The sequence below is a fragment of the Genypterus blacodes genome, unplaced genomic scaffold, assembly GCF_046128005.1.
Source record: "Genypterus blacodes isolate CSIRO-AG114 ecotype Tasmania unplaced genomic scaffold, CSIRO-AGI_Gbla_v1 ptg000067l_1, whole genome shotgun sequence".
Taxonomy (NCBI): domain Eukaryota; kingdom Metazoa; phylum Chordata; class Actinopteri; order Ophidiiformes; family Ophidiidae; genus Genypterus; species Genypterus blacodes.
The window spans coordinates 8,503,383-8,523,657 of NW_027466879.1; the positions used below are offsets into that span (position 1 = coordinate 8,503,383).

Sequence of the window (20,275 nt, forward strand, 5' to 3'; positions counted from 1 at the left end):
GAACACCCACTTCAAATGTTACGGTTTAGTATTGTACATTCAATGAAATGTGATGTGTGTTCTCTTATGGTCTACTGCTAAACGCGTATCATCTTGCCTGGTTATTTCAACTAATAATGTGTGAAGTTCTTACCTTGCTCCGACCACCACCAAATAGTCCAGAAGGCGAGGGCATGGTTTCTTTTTCTCCATCTTGGACTGGCCACTTCTTTTGTGTCACGACATCTAGAATATAGGTTTCCTCTTGAGTCAGTCGTAGTTTTCCATCACAACTGGGAAAGTTCAGGTGTGGGTAGAACGCAGCTCTTCGATCATCATTGTGATGGATCTAAAAAGACACACTGCTCGAGTCCCACCTGTAACAAAGAAACACATAAAAAAAAGGTCTCAAAGTCTGTACTTTTGTTTATACGTTTGTCTTTTTCAGTTCCAGATAAGCTACTGTACATGTTTGCATATTTTTACATGTACAGACTCAGTTTAACCCCGATTGTTAGACATATATTTTTCATGCTCTCCGCATTTCAAGAGCTGTTTTCATATTTTTTGTGCGTTTGCTTTTTTGTGTTAAAATGTGAAAAAATATGACAATGATGGACATCTCTACAAAGGTATGACAGTGCTGAAGATTACACCCCCCTCCTGTTTTAAAAGCTAGTTGTGTGTTGTTTGTTTTGTCCCATTATATAAGCACTGACAGACATTCTGATCAAGTTGATGCCAGAAACTCCCAATTAGAGTGAGATTGGCTCCATCATACAGTATAAAGGGGAGACAAGTGAACAAAGCAGGAAGACCACAAAAGACATGGTAGCTCCTCAACTCTCATGTAGAAACGTTGTCTACATGATGACAGTTATCTATAAGAATAAATCAAAAGGATATTAAAAAACACAGAAATGTACAACACACTCCTACATGGCTCAGACTGTGAGTACAGTGTTTCAGTGCTGGTTTGTCGAATGTGCATGGCTTTCCAATAAGAGGTTCACTGACAGAGTAAGAAGCTTAGGGGCCTGGGTGTGAGTGGACACGGCGTAAGCGCTCTCCAAAGCTTGGCTCTCACAGGCTTACGAACAACTAGTAGCTGCAGAAAACACACAGTCACGGTACTGGAAGAGTTTATGATTACAAACACGACACAGATGGATGGAATTTTTGTTTGGCAACATACGCCAACTTGTGTACACATGCAAAGTATGTGCACCAAGCGGCGTGTGCTGAAGTCAAACAAAGCCACACCAATAACACTGATGCCTTAATCAGCTCAGAGGAACACTGCGTCCTGACATAGCCCCTGTAAAAACCATGAGACAGTATAAGCCAGTCAAATGAACAACAACCAACAGGAGACAGGGATTAAGCCAGGTTCAACTATGAAGACTTGAGAGGTGTGTGCAGAAAAACACACATTCCTGAGGGCATTCCGTATCATGCAACAGGCTGTGATGCAACACTTATTCCATTCTATTACTACCAATGGGGTTGAGTGAATATGTCAATGAATACAATGAATAAAGGGCAATTAAACAATAAAACTTGAAAAATTCGATTTGAAACGTTTTTCAGTCAATGGTGTGTAAACAAACCAATAAGAGCATCAGAAAACATTAGCAGCTACCAATAGCTGATTTAGTTTTCTAGTGTTAATCTATCAATTGATCGGCCAATCAATTTGAGAGTGACAGCAGCTTCCAAGCCCATATTTTAGGTGAGGCAACAGCTTCTCTGCATTTGGATGACACACAAACTGTTACGGCTAATGTAATCTGAGATCTATCTACCTCGGCCTCTTCTACAACTGATGCTGAAGAGTCATAATGTTCAATGAGTGAGCCTTAACCTCTGAATTGATGGACAACCTTTTCTCTCCAAACAATGAACATCACATGAGGATGCGTTCCGCCCTGAAGACAAACACTGATCCCACTGCACTTCCCATTGTCTCTCAAAGGCTCATATCTTAGTCTTATCTGGGTTTATCTCATGGAAGTGTGATAAAAATGCATCTACACAAATATATCCAATTGTGCTCATTTCTATACCAATTCCCACAATGTCTAAAATTCATAGCTAAGTCAGACTACTCTGAGAGAACACCGTAGATTCCTTTTAATGCATGCTACAAAAAAAAGGTTTCAAACTATTTGGATTTTCAAACTTGCAACGCCTTTTCTAAATGCATTCCAGAAGGCAGATAAACCCTACAACATAAACAAATATCCCAAAAGTACAGCTTAGACCTACAGAGAAAACACAGACCCAGCCCCTTTTTAGCTTTCAAAACCACCAGGAAGTTGAATCATTACCCAGATCCTGTTATCTGGAGATAACACAAAATGTCTGTTTAATGGAGCGATAGATGTAGATGTAGCAGTGCTAGAGGTAGAACCAGCAGCGCCTATGATTCTTTGTTATTTTTAGATGGGGATGAAAGGGCCATTTCACTCTTTGTTTTGAATGAGTGAGCTCTGTATTGAACCTTGTTTCTCTTCAATAAAAGTGGCACATTCAAAACCAAACCGGATACAAAAGGAAATATAAGGATAATGATGTGGGTTAACATATCATACGCATCGGGTCAGAGTGGTCTGCAGGAGGTACTGACCGATTATACAAGCAGAGATGGAGATAAATATGATCTACAGGCCTCCAACATTGACAGATTTAGCTAAACTACACCGATTCTAGCAAGAGGAGTGGTCAAGGACTCAACCAGAAGCTTGGCAGAAGCTTGTGGATGGCTACCAAACTGGGCATGGGACATGTAACCAAATATTAGCATTTCTGTATGTACTGTATACTTTTGACCCAGCAGATTCTGTCACATTTTCAGTAGACCCATAATAAATTCAACGTCATCAATGTTTTTTGTGACAAAGAAGTATGGGCTGCCATGACATACATGTTCTTTACATGTGGATGTGAACTTTTGACCACAACTGTATATTGGATATATTGCATAATACATTATATCACTGAGTGAAGTGTAATATACTAAATACAACAAAACCTTTGTACTACTCCTTACAGGATTATGTGAACTAAAAGGCTTTAGTGAAACCTATACATTTTCACATGATTTGCCATGGTTGCATAATAACGGACGGTAAAAGGCAGAAAACAAATTTTAGAGAAGTGTTCTCTGCTCACACACAGGCCTGAAAACAACGCTGAAACCACTTACATCCTGAAGAGTGATTACGATCTCTTCAGTAAACAGATGCTACAGCACTCCATGGCGCAGGCTGAAGAGAAGGGAGAGCTAACTGGTCCCCCTGTCGATAAAACAGTTTGGCACAAAATGATTGTTTTGATCTAACCATGAACTACTACTTTGATGTATATACATTATTGAATAAGTATTTGTCTTCGTAATCTGTAAATGAATTATGTTTCACACAGGTTTTGGCTTCAATGCTCAGTATTCTGGGCTGTGATCCCCCTTTAGGTGACAAAACTCCCATGAGCACAGCAGCTACAGCTTCATCTTTTCTTTCTTATTTTTGGGAGGTAAGAACATTAATGTTATATAATTAGACACATACTCAGCCCAATAAGTCCAAAATTCACTGATCAATTATGAATCTATTTACAATGTGATGATTTGAAAGGCTCAGTCAAATCATTTTTAATTAAATACAGAAATGTCTTTTGACCACGTGTGCATTCAAACGCCAAACAAACAATCCTGTCTCCAAGATGGAAATAATCTGGTTAACGCTGGATGACATCATGTTTTGTCATGTGTTGTTGTTGTTTTATGTAGTCGTCATCGCTGTTCTTTGAACTTTTATGGTGTAGCTTTCATATGCGTAAGAAGTTTCCCCTCAGGAGCTTTTATCTATTCATCTTATCTCGTCTTCATCCATCAACACAGTCTACATCGTCAGCGGTATGTTAAACTCACATGATCCAAGTGTTTTCATATTATTTAACCAGATTTTAAGATGTACAATATAAATAAATACAAAGGGGGCATGTGCAAAGGGTCTTATCATTGAATTATTATTTATAATAATCCTCTTTCTGCCCTTTAATAACCTTTACATGAGGAATCCGCATCTGAATCTTTTGCACGTTTACTTACGACTGTGTTTTATTTACTACTGTGTTACTGTTACCTGTAATGCTGCTACGACAAAACAATTTCCTCTATCTATCTATCTAGCTGTCTAGGTGTCCATCTATCTGTTTTCCACATTGTGCACATTGTAGAGTTAGCTCACACAAGAGTTGATTGAGAAGTTCTTTAAGCTTAATATATAACAAGCAAGGGGTGCATTTTTGGGGAAGTAATGTAATTCCTTGGCCTTGTAGAACTGCAAGTGATTACAAATTAAAACAGTACAGTGTCTGAGATGTAGGAGATGGGCCAACTCATCCTTCAGCATATACACTAATTAAGCACAGCAATTACGCACTGCGCATACTAGGTGAAATTTATAATTATGGCTTTAAAACAGTCGATACCCACCCTACTCACTTGATTTGTAACCTTACAACGTTCACCTCTTGCCAAACACAAAAAAGAAGCAAACCTGTGTGGGCTCAGATGATGAGTGTGTGTGGGGGGTCAGATTATGAGTGTGTGTGGGGGGTCAGATTATGAGTGTGGGGGATTAATGTACAGCCAAGAAACAACCTATGAACGTGGGATAAATACCTCAAGCATTGTTAGAAGCATGTTGTTACAAAATGCTAAAACTAAATAACATAAATAGTGACATCAGAAATGATCAGTCAACCATTTTATGTTTCACAACGACAAACGCAGAAAACGTTTTGATATCAAACTCGGAGCCAAAACAAATCGATTTAGCAGTCTGTCACTTTAGAGGACAAAGATTAAATTGCGATTCTAGAAGCCTGATGGACAAGCTCTAGGTGTGGTGAGGTTTCAATGACACACTGTTTCAATGGGGAAACGGTCTAGGAAGCATTTAAATTCAAAAGTAATTACAGGGATTATAGATGTAATAACCCAATGCGAATAACGAGAACGACATTCCACGATCAGTCAAGATAATAATGGCGAATAATGGCGAATACGACACATAAAACACTGAAATTGGGACAATATCTCTGTTACATTACAGCAAATGTGACAGCCAGTAGCGTAGCTTTCAGTCTGTTAGTATTGGCCATTAATTCAGCATTGTGGTGTTACCAGTTTTGTTTTTATTTCTAACCTGCCAGGCCGAGGCTCGTCCTACACGTTCACCCCAAAACTGCATCCTCTCTGCTAGCTTCGCCTTTCCTACGTCACTGGGATGGATTAGCAAATTAGCTAGCTACAAGCTAGCAGTAGTTTAACCAATTTGCCTAATATTAAACGCCTAAAACGCAACACTTTTGGGCGGCACCGGGAAACGCATTCAAGCTTGCTCCCGCCGCAATGAAAGTGAATTTGTTTAATAATGCCAGTGTCAGTTAAAAATATCCTTACCTGCTCACATTAGCCGGTTAGCCGCAAACGTTTGCTGCGAAGCCAGCTGCTCGTGACGGCCTGGGCAGAGAGCGTGTTGCTCGGTCACTAGCAGAGAGAGGTGGCCGTGTGTGTCGGAAAACGAGCTCTGGTCTCACATTACGCGTTATCGTTGGAAAGATCTAGCGTACACGGCAGCTGGGAAGAGAAGCTTTCCACCTGGGTCGTTCGCAGCGATGACAGATGCAGATTCGTGCCCGCCTCTGCTGGTTTGAACGGCGGCTCGGTCAGTTCAACCTGCCTTCACAACATCCTCCTCATCAGTCTGCGGGAGTTCCGCATACTGAAAGCCGAGCTAAGCCATAACCAGTACACACGAACAATTCGCTCCTGTAGGATGTATGTGGTGGTGTGGCGTTTCACCCTCTATAAAATACCAAATGACCGTATGCCACTATATTATATTTGATATTATTCCACCCACAGATAATAATCCACAGATAAAACGATTTTAATTGCTATTTCATTTAATAAATATCTTAAAAAGGACCATGTAAAACTGCATCACAATGAGTTTTTTGGAGATACTAACCTAAAATTGTAAGGAATTGCTTCATATTAAATCTCTATATAAAATATTTTGAGAAGTTTCCAGAAGAAAAGTGGTTTCCCCTTGTTTCATCCCCATCACTCATCCCAGCCCTACCCATTATCCCTCCCCTGCCCAACCACTTTACAAGTAGTAACATTAATAACTTATTGAAGTGGGAGACGGCAGACGTGAATGAAATCGTGAATTATGTCACAGTTAATGGCATTATTGACAACAGATCTTATGACAACAATCATCAGAGATCTCTATCCAGTAAAAGCGTAATACTGGGAATGGCAAAGATACACTGCAAACACCCAGATTTCTCAAACCCCCATGCTGCTGGTGGAGGACTCAAGATTGAGAAGGCATGAAAACCACCCAGATCAGTGAGACATACATTTATTATACATTTTATACATATAAAACAGTGGGCATAACTTGTAACATCTGCCCCAAAAAGTGATCAACTCCAAATACCAGTGCTACAACATAGCTTTCATTTATATGTATAAAGCAGAAGTTCTTGAAGGGGTTATAAGTATTAAAATAGTTTTATATTTGTTTACAGCGTCACCCTTTGAACAGAGAGGAATTAAATTAGATCAGAGACCAAATATGCTAATTTATAGACAGTACAGTTACAACAACTACAGCATTAACATGTACAGAAGCCGAGAGAGGACGTGTTATAATTAAAAAGAAAAAAGTTATCCTCTTAGCTTTCTTGAGATAACAAGAAAATGATCCCAGTATTAGTTTTCTCAAGAAAACAAAAGCCCACAATGCTAAAACCTAATATCAAGATTTTACAGCAATGTGAAATACACATCTACATGAAAAGAAAACACATCAAAGCATATTACACCCAATTGATTTTGAGTTTTTGCATGGGGTACACAACAGTAAATCTGATTTGTCACACTTTCTGGGGTATTTATTTGGGTCAAGAAAATCAACCACAACTTTCATCAGTGGCACAATGAAGGAAAACATCAGGAATCCAACCGATATCGCAAAATATAACAAATGAATAAAGGCAAGCAGCTCTAACAGAGAGAACGTGTCTTACTACCTAAATCAAGAAGGTATAACAAGACAACTATCGTGTTATCTTGAGGAAACAAAAAAGTAATGCACATCCTCTCTCAGCTTCCATAAACACATGTACAGCATTTAAAAAAAAAACAAATAAGTGATGCTTTTTGCCATGTATACACATTTGACCCACAATGCCAACACTTGTCTTGGCTTACTTCACCCAAATATTACAGATGTCAATCTTGAACTTCAGGTGTAATGTTAGTGTATGAGCTCAGGATAAACCTCGAATTAGATGGCAAAGGGACTCAAACTAATGTTTTCCATAAATCCAACTCATGTTTCACATTTCTGCTCACGTCACTATTGGTCTGCTTCTCTTCATATTTTTACACATCTGCCAAAAAAGATCCATTAGAGGGATAAGACATAAAAACCCATTAAGAAAAGCACATTCTCATTTGTATACAATCTATGAGGTAAACTAGATCAATTTGGAGAAAGAAGGCAAATGGCTTGATACAATACGCGGTCAGGAAATGCTATGCGAGCAAAAAGCAGACAAATGTCGCATAATATAACTTTAAAGATGGGAACACAACTTTTGAACAGCACTCTTCATGTGGTGTTGACGGTTACAGGATATGTGCTTCCAGATTTTTTTTGATGTGAAAAGGAAGAAAAACACTGCCTGTAATAATTCTCTGCTTCAAAAACACACCATAAGACAGAAATTACAAATAAAGATGGAAAATTGTTTCTGGACCGTTTGCATTTTGATAGCAAACACATGGAAATTTCAGAAAGCAACATCGTCTGCTGTACATTTGTGAATTTGGGATAGTTCAAGTAGTAGTCAGCACTGCCTGTTGGGAAGTAATGTCAAGAGAGTAATGTCAGCCAAAAGTGTCATCCAAAAGACGCCAAGGATGCTGGCAATCTACCACTAGAAAGTAGTAGTAATTGTCTACTGCTAAATTCAACCGTTGGATCATTTAACTAACACAATCAAACATACATAGAGATTTATATAGATGGATTTTAAGACAACAAAAGTCTAGGAAGGTAACTCACCATTTATGATTTCATGACCGTTACAGGAATCCAGTTTGACAAAGTAAGGAAATACTGCAGCACTTGCAAATACAACTCTAACTGTGCAATGCAGAAGGTGTAACTCCATAACAGATAGACGCAAAAACATGAATCCCAGACCTGTTGGCTGGAGGACGTATATTAAAATAATTAAAACACAGAAAGCCAATTTGACAATGTGTCAGTAGAAAATGATTTAACCGTCATCAAAACAAGATCTGCTTATGGTCTAAAACAATGCATGCTTGCATGAATGCAGCGTATACGTTCACTTTCCTATGGAAGGCATTGGTCAAGTGTGTCAAGCTACAAGGAAATGGGACGAAAATGAAATTTAGTTGACATTGAATAAGCATCATAATAGTGTATATTGTCTATGCCACCATGAACTAAAACCTAGAAGCAGATAAATGTTGTTTTTGATTGGAACACTTGTGAACAGCACTTGTAGTGATTATTTCAGTCAACAAAGATTCCTGGGAATAGCTACATTCACAGCTGATGAAATCAAGGGGCGAGCTCTTGACAAAACTGACAGAACTACTAATGTGACTATGAGTCAGGAATAAATTGCACAATGACTGATTTTCATTGAGATTCCTTTATCAATTATGCAGCAGAATCCAAGAAAAACAAAACACAACAACTAACATCTGGATATCTGTGGTTGCAATATTTAATGGAAGTTTCTGCCACTGTTGTGATGCTACAAATTCCTGGTCACTGCTCTCTGTTAAGTGTGTTTCTACAACCGGGCTATCAAATCGTTTGTGTTTAGTACACAGAAAATATTCAGACTATAATAGATATTCAAACCATGTTAATTTACTCCGCTATACATTATATTCCTCTGTATCATACATATATTATCAAATGTGATGAAATGATCTACATTCTTTCCAGACTTAAGTCGGTTCTAAATTTCTCATGACTGCTTTAAATGCTTATAAAAGAAAACACTAATGGAAAATGCCCAAAATTAAAACAGATGCAATCAACAGGTTAAATACATCTCAGATACACCCGATAGTTTCCAAGATGTTAACAGAGGCAACTCCATGTTGATTAGTAAATGTGACTGTCAGGATGGCTTGTCCATTAGTTGAGAGGAGGGTCACAGTTGGGGCATCTGATCAACATTTCATCTTTCCATGGAATTTAAAGATGCATTGCTACCACTTTTGTTTTCCGGGTACCAACGCTCTGCATAGAGAAAGCTTTAGTCACATCACCATTTCCCATTGTCACATTACCCTAGGTTCTTGCTTTATTATTGTTTACTTGTGCATGAGTCGTGACTGTTGAATCTTGTGTGTGCACTCTATAAATGAATGAAAATAAAAACTCCATGTTACGTGAATGTCTGTGGACATGTGTGAACGACCAAAAGGGTCCCTTTTGCATTTGAAAGACAACTCAAGTAATCTAACAGAAATTATGATTACCCAATTACCAGAGGTGTACTTCACATTAGTTTACCTGAGCAACTACACCAAACGGAGGATTCCTGCCCGTTCTCCTAAAGGAACTATTACTCGCCATATTACAATGCACAATACCAACCAGGTGATCTACCATTTTTTTCATGACATCCATAAAGTGTTGCTTAATTACAGCAAAAAAAATAAATCCCTACTTTGACTCAGTGTGCAACTGTAATCCTGCAAAGACATTTGAAACATCATGGCCAAGACCTGCTCAGAGCTTTCTTAAGAAAATTGTTAGACATACAAGTATAAACTGCACTACAGATTGACAAAAATGTTCAGATTACTTTACAGATATTAAATCATAATACCACTGGCTCGAAAGCCTGATGCCAGTATTAGTATCGCCCCAAACACATCCTAGCATCAAAAGTTGGAACAAAGGCTCAAAGAAAACCAGATGTTATGCTTCAAAACCCTTGTGAACAGAAAACCATTCAGCAGTCTCCAGGACAGAGAAAAGAGGCTCTCTCTCCTCACAAGAAAAACAAACACACAATTAACTCTCCAATGTTAAAACAGATCCCTGACCAGACAAGCAGAAAGGAGTCAATGTTCCTGGATGCCATGTCTGTCTCAGGGTTCATAAAGCCACGTAGTGACATCAGTTCTGCAGTCACTCGTTGACATCCCAGATTTCAGAGAGCAGCGGGGGCAGCTTCTTGTCCTGAAGACGAAGGGCAAAGACCTGCTCCGAGTGGACACTGCTTAGTGTACGAAGGCTCACCAGCTTCATCAGCATACGTGGGAACATCAAGTGATCCTGAGAAAACCAAGGAGACAAAATTAAAACTAAGTCTATTAATACTAAAAGAAAAAACAACTAAGGGCTAACTTTTCTTCCAGGCTACTAACAAACCAACAGGACTGAAAACTTAACCTTCCTCGGACAGATGTTATAACTTTACAAAGTCTGATACATGTGAAACACCAAGTATTTGGACATCCCTCCAAATTATTGACTTCAGGTGTTTCAGCCACACCCATTGCTAATAGATCAAGCCCATAGCCAGACAATCTCCATAGACAAATATTAGCAGTAGAATGGGTCACACTGAAGAGCTCGGTGACTTCAAACGTGGCACTGTCATAGGATGCCACAAGTCAGTTTGTGTGAAAACATTTTTGGTTTCAATCGCATATCAGAATTTAACTTTCAAATTAAATGTGCTCATTGCCATCGGAGAGGTTTCACATGTATATGGTTTATTACGTCTCAAAAAGCAAAGGGCCTCTTCTTGGGAGCATGAATCTACAGAGCATATCTGTGTGTGTGTGTGTGTGTGTGTGTGTGTATGTGTTCACACAAGGGTTCAGGAGGCATGCATGCTTGAAAAGTCAAAGGTTTTGCCTGATTGCAAAGCTATTAAGGGCATCAACACTCTTCTTCCACTAGCACGGCAAATCTAATGTTGATACTGTCATTAGTTTTCATGCTATATTGACAAATGAGGTCGTAGGGGTTAAACATACTGTAAGCACACTCATTTAAGCATTGCTGTTGTGCATAGTGAAGTGAAATATTTGAAAGTGAAATCTAAAACAAACTCAGAGGGAGACCATGATACAGTGTGTCAGCTTATCAAGCCCTTGTGTTGGCAGATGTGTTGTAAACAACTCGTTGCTTCCACATGACATTGAAACAGGTGGGGAGGTAGCTTACAAACAGCTTGTTTGTGCCTGTGAGTTGGAAAATGTTGCCTGTGGTTTTGACATATTTGTCCAAATGTCGACATTTGGAAGACTGAGCTGCAGGAATTCAAGCTGGGGGACGGACCAGATCAAAACTCAAAGCCGAAGCTCTCCTTGCAATATGCAACCCAAGGAGGTACTCTTGGGTTATTCATGCACCACGTGCATGTGGTGGATGTGTTTTCTGTTTCCGCTGTATCTCTCTCCCACTCTCTACCTGGGATGTATTACTCCACCAATAAGACCACAACCAGCAATCCACCAACCAGCCAATCTACCAGGTGGCCAATCAGAAGCTGTCTAGTGTTTTATAAACGTGTGGTTCTCCCTACAACTCCAGTTCATATTAAAATGTCAAACATTTCATGTATGATTGGGTGGGGACAAGCAGATATGATCAGGGACAGGAACCCAATGTCATCCCCATGCAGCTCTCTGGTGTTGGCTTTCATGGATGTCCGACTGCCCACCTCTTACTGACAGAGTGGATCTGGCAAAGTACTCTCAGGAATTTAGGGGGTGTACATAGCTGCATTAAGGTGTGGTATAAACATTGGGTGTGCTTATTGTGTCCATAATGCAATTTCAAAGCCCTCCACAAATCTGAGATGAAATGGTTAACCCTGACCCAATGTACTTGTTACCCTGACAGCAGCCAGGTTATGCTGACACTGGACACATGTGAAGCGGTTATGTAACCAGCTGGGTACTCACATTTGGTCTCTTTATCATGATGTAAGAGCGAAGCGCATCCACATAGGGCTGTTGCAGTCTCTCCACCAGATCATGATCCTGCACATTCGGTCGATCTACAGGTTTTTTCACACACAACAATTAGACGTTAATCTTATTTTTGGTAATATATGATTGGTGTTAGCTGATAAAATGCAAATTTTGCAACAGTATAAAGAAGTTATATTGCATGCAGGTATTTATTACATATATACAATTGTGTATTTTTACTGTGATGCTATATACTGCATGTGTGTCATCTTTATCTTAAGAAACCTGACCTGCAGAGAAGATGTTAATAGCAATGAGCAGGGCATATTCGGCTTCATCCAGGTGCAGGTCATTCATTCCTTTCGAAAACTCAAAGATGGGGTTAATGAATTCAAACTGAAGCCCTGAGGAGGTGAAAGTTGAGAGAGAGAGACGAAACCAAAAGTCATTGACAGAAAATGTGAAGCAATACAATTCACACAGAGCTTTGGAGGATTTCAACAGAGTGAATCTAAAATGAATGTTGGACAAAATACTACTACTACTTAATTCACATTTAATTCATAGCCTTTTTGTCTCACTGAACGCTAACAAGTTTCTGTCTGAAACATGGTTGTCATCATATTTTAATCCAGCTTGTGTAATTTATTTAGTAAACATTTGACAAAAGCACCTGCTTTGGCAAAATCCTCCTTGTTGTAGCTGAAATCCTTCAGAAATGTAATGCTGTCAATTGCAGGGTTATACCGCCGGGATGTCTCAAGCAGCATAATCTGAGAAAGCAGAACACATCTTTCTGAGTGGAGTACTAATATAAAAATGATATATGGAGACTTTTTGGGTATCTTAGTATCACGTATATTCACAGAGTATTCAATCTAGATGTGATTAAACAATGAGCATGGCATTTTAGAGTTTGACAGCAGCCTTACAGAATATGATGCTGCGCTGCCGCCATGTTATTCTTCATAGAATAACCCTACATTCTGACAAACCTCAATCGTAGAAGTCTTCAGCAAAGCGATCTGGTCTTCCCTTGTGAGCTCTAGGAATCCAGGAAGCTGCTTGGCAAAGTCCACAATCTCCTGGACGGACATGATTGCCAGCTCAGTGAAGTGGGCGAAGCGCTGCTGACGCACCTCTCGATTCTGCAAGTCCTGACTCTGTGGCCATGGCTGTGGAGAAAACGCACAGATTTCAAAAACACAGGACACTCATTTTTGTAATGAGTGCATTTTGTATGGTCTTATGGTATGGTGTGACAAATAGCCTAAATAACAAATAAAATCACAAGTTGCTTAAGACTTCTGTCACATAATAGCAGCAAACAGATGAAATATTTCCTCTGACCCATTCACTTACTGTCACTTTTGGTCGGTCAAGAAAGGACCTCTTGTTGCATTGCTTTTGCATGGCCACCAGCTTCTCAATCATCTCCTGCTGTTGGGGGTCCAGTGTGATCACTCCCGGTGGCGGGGTGGAGGGTACCACAGTGGACGTGCGGGCTGTTTCATCCTCGTGTTGCTTCTTCATTTTCTTCAGTCTGATTTGTTCCTCAGAGAGTACACCTATAGGTCAGAGACGATGCAAAGTCAAGTACAAGCCTCAACTTCTCCCCAGTCCCTAATCAGCCATAGCATAGGAACCACTAAGTTAACTTCTTCCCTGGAGTTTTCTGTGCTCTCTTGTCTCACATGGTCATGTGAAAGCCTGTCCTGTAGAGATGAAGACCCTGTCTTGCTTGGATCCCATGCATTCCGCTTATCATTAGTCATACTTCTATTACCATTGTTCTTTCTCTTCCTCACTCTCTTTTTCATTCTTTCTCTCTCAACCCATTGGACAAAGCAGATGGCGGCTCACTTATAGCCCAGTTCTGCCTAAGGGTTCTTCCTGTTAAAGGGGAGTTTTTCCCTGCCGCTGTCACCAAATGCTTGCTCAAGGGGGAATGTTGGGTCTCTTTAAATAAAATTGAAGAGTACGGTCTAGACCTGCTGCTGAGAAGTGCCTGGCTAGCTTTTGTAGGGATTTGATGCTATATAAAGAAAATACAGTTGAAGTAAATTTTCTACTGTAGCAGCAAAACCCATGTTACACATTGCTGTGATGTTAGGCATTCTTGATACTCACACTGCTCCAACATGCCCGCCTCTCTGCACTTGCGTAGACGACACTGCTGGCACTTGCGGCGCATGTACATATCCATTTCGCAGCGGCCGTTGTTCTTACAGGAGTACTGGGCACTTTTGATCACGCTGCGTCGAAAGAAGCCCTTGCAGCCCTCGCAGCTCAGCACATTGTAGTGGAAACCAGAGGCCTTGTCACCACACACACTGCAGACCTCATTGCCCAGCATCTTAGGAGCAGGGCCCTTCTTCCTCTTCACTGGCTGGCCATCTTTTTTCACATAAAAAAAAGTGATATAAGCCATATAAATCAATTAGCCTTTGAACAAAGCATCAATGGCCATATCCTTCTTAACAGGTACTAGTACTATGAAACTAAAGCACTTCCAACGCCTCATTTGGCAACCAAGCTGGCGATTTAAACTAAAAATAACCACAATCATGGCATCATTAACCAAAGGTCAACCTATGGTGGAAGGAGGAGAAACAGGAGTATAGAGAGTAACATCTACATACTAGCCTATCAAGTTAGTCTGGTAAATCAAAGTTGTCACACCCGTACTAATGTAAACACAGGCATAGTGGGGGGCGTTTCCCTTAAAGTGACTTTTCCTCTTAAGACGTCACTGTACAACCATATCTTGACAACACTTGAGAGGATTGTGGCTTCATAGAACCTTAAGGATACCTACTAAAGGCATTTACCATCAGTAATTTTCTCTAACCTATGTTTGCAGGTGTGTCAGCAGCAGCAGGATCCAGCTTGATGTCACTGGGCTCTACGGGCAGAGAGCTGCTCATCTCAGTCAGTGAAGGGCCGTTGTGAGAGGGATCAGGGAGGTCATCTGGCTGTGGCAGGTCCGCCAGTGACAGCAGGCCATCGCGCTTCACTGCTGCACTTCCACTGCTCTCCTCAACCATGCAGTCCAGCTGCAGCTCTGAGGCCTCGTCAAACACCTTAGTCTCATCTGACCAAGGAAGCACAAAGCCATTCATGGATTTCTTATATTTCTTAAACATTTAGGACACACAGATGGGCCATTCTGACAAAATGTGTTTGCATGCAACTTCATTGGACGTGTGACAAGAAGAGCTTCCTCTTACCACGACCAACATCTGGGCTATCAGTCACAGACAGCGTGGACATCTTCTGCACAGCAGCTTGTCATTACGAAATCAACCTGGACCTGTGCAATTAAAAATAAGAATCTGACTTAACATTCCACTGCGACCAAATTTTAACACAACAAACCTCCGGGTCTCTCAGTCAGAACCTGAACCAGGCCAAGACTTGGTGTCGTGCCATGTTGAACAGACTCGAAAAGCAGAAATGAAACGTGTCATGTGTCACTAAAGTATTTCGGGAAAATGATGCAATGGATACATGCCCATAGTTTTTGCTATTCTTAACCAAACTGTGAGACAAAGAAAAAGCAGAATACATATTCTGCTGCATTTTGAGTATCAGATGAACAAAAAAATAACATATATAATTAGTCTAAAAGTTTGACAAAGGCTTGTTTGCCATCAATACAATGTGATACAGTATAGAAGTTAAATTCGAGTTCAGGGGAATAAATCATGAGAACCACTCAACAATAAAGTTTAAACAGTGGACAGGAAAACAAACCCAGAGCTTTCCGGTAAGGGACAGATGTTTCATATTTTTGTTGTGATGTAATGAATAGTAGGTACTGGATGATGACTGCCTGAAGATTCAACCTCATCTTAAGACTCCAATGGTCTCTCTCGTCATTTTTGAGAGGGTCAAAAATACAACAGGTAATTTGGTGATTTTAACAATGACTGCTACAGGATTTCCAAATAATTTGAGACAGTGGGCTAAAGTAGGCATTCAACAGAAACATCATCTCCAGCCAAACCTGAGGCATCCAAATACAGAGCCAAACTTAAATGTCTGTTCAGGATTGCATTATATAATTACATTGCAAATACACAGTGAAAATTTAGTAAGCTAATGTTTTCTTCGCAGCGATTAAAGGTAACCATTCCAGATAACGTGCCTTCACTCAGTGTCTGGTTATGTTGACCAGAAAATGAAGGGAAACTAGAATTAATTGGAATAAGTTCTTAATTAGTAAGCAGTCATAATAGTAGTAAGTAACATTGTTGCAGGCCTTGCCAAATACACAGGAAGTAATAATGAAGGCTATATTTTATTGGCAGGAGAGCCCTCAAAAGCTTTTGATTTGTAATGATTGTTCATTTATATTGGCCAATATAACTCTAATATTCGAAATTAAAAATAAATATAGCTCAAATGAATTTTCCGCAGTGACAGTGTTGGACTGGCCTTACCTCTGAACTTTGTGCGTTATTTATAGCCTATCCATCTTGCCCCATGTGAGTCCACAACCTCAGCTTGTCAATATCCTGGTGTTGATAGAAGACTTGCCTGGCTGACAGGATGCCAAAATCCCAGTAACGTATTGGTACGATATCTTGAAGAGGGAGAATGAAAGAGGATCGCCCCTCTCTACGGTGCCCTATGGGAGACAAGAGTGAGAGACAGAGGGGGAGAGAGAGAGAGAGAGAGAGAGAGAGAAAAGAGGGAACAGAAGAGGTTACTATTGGTCGTTTGCGAGGCTCTGTAATCCCCACAGGCCTGTGTGAGGTGCTATTGCCTTTTCCTGTTTGAGTATCTAAGCAGCCCATTTGACGCAAACAACTCAACGCCGCACAGGTGCCTAATAATGATCCTATCTCCTCGGCAGCTTTTTCCATCAAAACATAATACAGTCGTCTAATGCCACAGTTTCCATATGTGACGGCTACATACTGTGTGTCCCGGGTCAATCAGATTTCACTGCCAAGAATTTCCCCAAAAGCAATATTAACTTGTATCATGTACTGTATTCATGGATGAGATGAAGAGTAGGCTTTCTTCTGCATGGGTGTTTCTAAACAGGCCTAATACTCACATATTGCCAGACCGGTGTTCATGCATTTTGAGGAACAAGCTATTTCATTTGCTTTAAGTAATAAAAACAAGCTGTAAAATCTGAATTACAGGCAACGGATCCACAAGAGTCAAAATTTACTGGGCAAATATTTTATAACTGTAAAACATTTCTACTGTCAGTAACCTCATCTCACCCCTACTCAGATCTCTCTGTCCAAGTCCAATGTCCCCTGCATCTTATCAGTCAGTTACCTTTGTCCATAAGCGGTTAGAAATGAATTGAAAGTACAAAAGAAAGAAATCCATTAAGAACTAAATGAAATGCTTTCACTACATTCAGCATCTCCGTTTGTTACCACCCAAATGTCACAGACTCTTATTACACAAAACATCTACTGGCATAGTATGTGGCAAATAAAGACGCGGGCCATTAAATGGATTTGTCTACAGAAATATCAGCTACAGTGCCCTGCCCTTTGCACCCTGCAAACAGCTGCCCTCAATCTTTAAACACACCCTTTCAAACACACGGATCACATGAACACCGTAATTAGATTTGAATCTGCATAAATCCACCTGATCATACTCCGAGTATCAGACCTAGATTATGCAATGATGCAAAATGATGCACTCAGACAGACACTGAACAAAAACAAACATGGGCACAACCATATTGCATTTCCTCGCCTGGTGTATAGTCTGTGAACCACAAAATCATGTTAATTCTATCTACGTACGTCTAAGCCACATTTTTGATTTGATCACAAAGAGCAAAGTCCTACATAAGTTGTTTCCAAACTTCTACACATTCTCACCAATCAATCTCCACACTTGGCACGCATGAAGGAGGCAAAAAACTTTGCCTGTTTAGATGATGTCACTGTTGTTTGTCAGATGAAACAGCTGTGATATGATCAGAAAATTCAATTCAACTTATATAGTGCCAGCTCATAACAAAGGTTATCTCAAGGCACTTTACATGAAGAGCACTTAAAGAAACCCCCCGATGCGCAAGCACTTGGCGAGAACAGCAACGCAGAGGCACGCAGAGAGGTAGAGCAACAACATTGATAATAGTTATGGTATGACTAATGATAATAATAATAATGACGCATGAGCTTTGAGTCGGTCAGGGTCTTCATCTCTACATGACAGGCTTCCACAACAACCTGTGAGACCAAATCAATTTCCATTCAAAAGTATATTAATTGAGGACAATCATGAACTAGCGACAAAGTGTGTGTGTGTGTGTGTGTGTGTGTGTGTGTGTGTGTGTGTGTGTGTGTGTGTGTGTGTGTGTGTGTGTGTGTGTTCCGAGGTATATCCCAAAAATGAACATTCAAACACAGTCAGCAGGATTGGGTGGGAAACATTCTCTTTCTCACGGTCAACGGATGAAACTCTATGGACAAGCAAAAAACACCTTCTGTACTTTGTGTGTGTGAAAGCAAAGAGTCAGTGCTTTCAGGAGGCACATTCACAGAAAGATGAATTGTTTGTCACACTCCCATCCGGAAGGGAGGGAACGCAGCATCCACAGGTCAAGAATAGCCGATTCAGGGAACAGCTACTTCCCCAAGTGATGAGGAACAGCCCCAACCCTGAAGTTAATCCCACAACCCCACATCAGCCACTTTACACCACCACTCCCACCCAAAAACACACCATGTTCTCAAACCACTTCCACTCCAAGTACAATTTTTCTACTTAGTACTTATTCATTCTCAAATAAGTAAGGAATCTGTATTTAACATATTATTGATAACTATGCAGGCTGCACTAAATCTAACGAGTTCACTCTCCAGCACATGTGTACTGAAAATGAAAATAGATAGAAAAGATAAAAGCTCAAATAATAAATTAAAAGCCCTTCATTATAATGGCGTCATACAAAATGACAGCGTTTAACACGGCTCAAAAAATAAAACTGCCTTACGTTATTTCAGTAACGACGTTATATAAGTGAAGACTCACGGCTGCTTAAAAACACGTTTATGACAACTTCCGTACTGACAGTTAATGGAGGGATAATTCCATAAATGTGCTTGTTTTATTGAATATTTCACAACAATGTTCACATGCGCCTCATTACTTAGCAAATGTTACTGGAAGTGCTCCAGCGAGGTGAAATGACGCTCAAAGTTTACGTGGCGGATTTTAAGATTAAACTACATTCTTATCAAACGTAAACCAAATAGTTGCCAAGTGTTAGAAACACAAATTCCCAAAACGACGTATTATTGTGCTGAGATGAGCTAGCTGCATGCTCAAGCCAAACAAGGCCTGACACCCCCACAGTGAAAAACTCCTTTTACATAAGTTCTATTTAGTTTCGCGAGGTAACCTCAAATCATAGACAACTAAACATCGGGCTGGGGAATAACTAAATACAACATACGTTGATCTGGCAGCTGTTTTGTTTGTTAACATTACCTTATCCGTCAGTGCCTGTTGACAGCGTCTTTGACAACTGAAGCTATCATGTTAGCGTGCTAGCTGCGTGGATCATGTGACTCACAGCTCAGCGCAGCAGGAAGCTATTTCAACATCGACGAGTGTTTTTCTTTTTCCAGAACTTTATTGAAAAACACCATTTCGGCAGTGGAAACATAAACACGCAACTAAGTCAACGCAAGCATGTAAGATCACGCAAATGAAATTAAACTTTTTCAACATGTCCTTGATGCGTGAGGCTTGAATATGTAGAGTGTGTTTAACCTGCTTTTACACGCATTTCAGAATACGTCATAAAATAATCTAAATTATTTGTATTTCATTACCCATAAAATCTTGTTTGTTTTTTTTACAGTAACATTGGTCTACATCGATTTTATTCCACGAATTGTATTTCATATTTTAAGGTATAGGGGACGATTAACTGAAATAAAGCACTCACCAAACTTAAAGAGTATTCGTGAAAACGTTATCGCTGAACATTAAATAAATAAGGGAAGTAGCTATTGGCTGTCCTAAAAGTCGTTTAATGACGCCATTGCTAATTTGCGCAAGTGGAACATTGCATTATGCACGTTAATGTAACAGCTGTAGGAGAGAGTAATAACAACGTGGCAAAGACAAAAAGTGAGTAAAAACACCCTAAATATGATTAGAACTGCAAATTAACTTTCTTCTACTGATTATTGGATTTTTGTTTTTTGTTTTTTGGCG

At 40.0% G+C, this 20,275-nt stretch overlaps 2 protein-coding genes across 14 annotated transcripts in view; both read right to left on the reverse strand.

Moving 5' to 3' along the window:
- The window catches only part of madd (MAP-kinase activating death domain), a 37,048-nt gene extending 31,287 nt beyond the window's left edge, over positions 1-5,761 (reverse strand). For 12 of the 13 annotated variants that reach the window (XM_076155810.1, XM_076155808.1, XM_076155804.1 and 9 more), the window contains exons 1-2: positions 5,450-5,761; positions 134-356 (exon numbers count right to left, since the gene is read on the reverse strand). In XM_076155810.1, coding sequence (XP_076011925.1) covers positions 134-192 — 59 coding nt within the window. In that variant the 5' untranslated portion in view covers positions 193-356; positions 5,450-5,761. The remainder of the gene's footprint in view (positions 1-133; positions 357-5,449) is intronic. The other variant, XM_076155798.1, reaches the window with a different exon arrangement.
- Positions 5,762-6,461: 700 nt separating this feature from the next.
- nr1h3 (nuclear receptor subfamily 1, group H, member 3) lies at positions 6,462-19,632 on the reverse strand. Its single transcript, XM_076155535.1, has 11 exons — positions 19,541-19,632; positions 16,504-16,691; positions 15,289-15,371; positions 14,910-15,152; positions 14,189-14,455; positions 13,421-13,626; positions 13,054-13,233; positions 12,732-12,831; positions 12,349-12,462; positions 12,050-12,144; positions 6,462-10,406 (listed from the first exon to the last, which is right to left on the reverse strand). Exons 3-11 carry the CDS (start codon positions 15,329-15,331, stop codon positions 10,260-10,262), a joined length of 1,395 nt encoding a protein of 464 aa, XP_076011650.1. The 5' UTR covers positions 15,332-15,371; positions 16,504-16,691; positions 19,541-19,632; the 3' UTR covers positions 6,462-10,259.
- Between the last annotated feature and the right edge of the window lie 643 nt (positions 19,633-20,275).

What these genes read in the sequence shown, in the direction of transcription:
- nr1h3 (XM_076155535.1), bottom strand. Translation starts at nt 15,331, where the DNA reads ATGTCCACGCTGTCTGTGACTGATAGCCCAGATGTTGGTCGTG. An exon ending in TAGCCCAGATGTTGGTCGTG is followed by an intron (nt 15,153 to 15,288) that starts GTAAGAGGAAGC and finishes TTCCTTGGTCAG; the next exon opens with ATGAGACTAAGGTGTTTGAC. An exon ending in TGAAGACTTCTACGATTGAG is followed by an intron (nt 12,832 to 13,053) that starts GTTTGTCAGAAT and finishes CTGCTTTCTCAG; the next exon opens with ATTATGCTGCTTGAGACATC.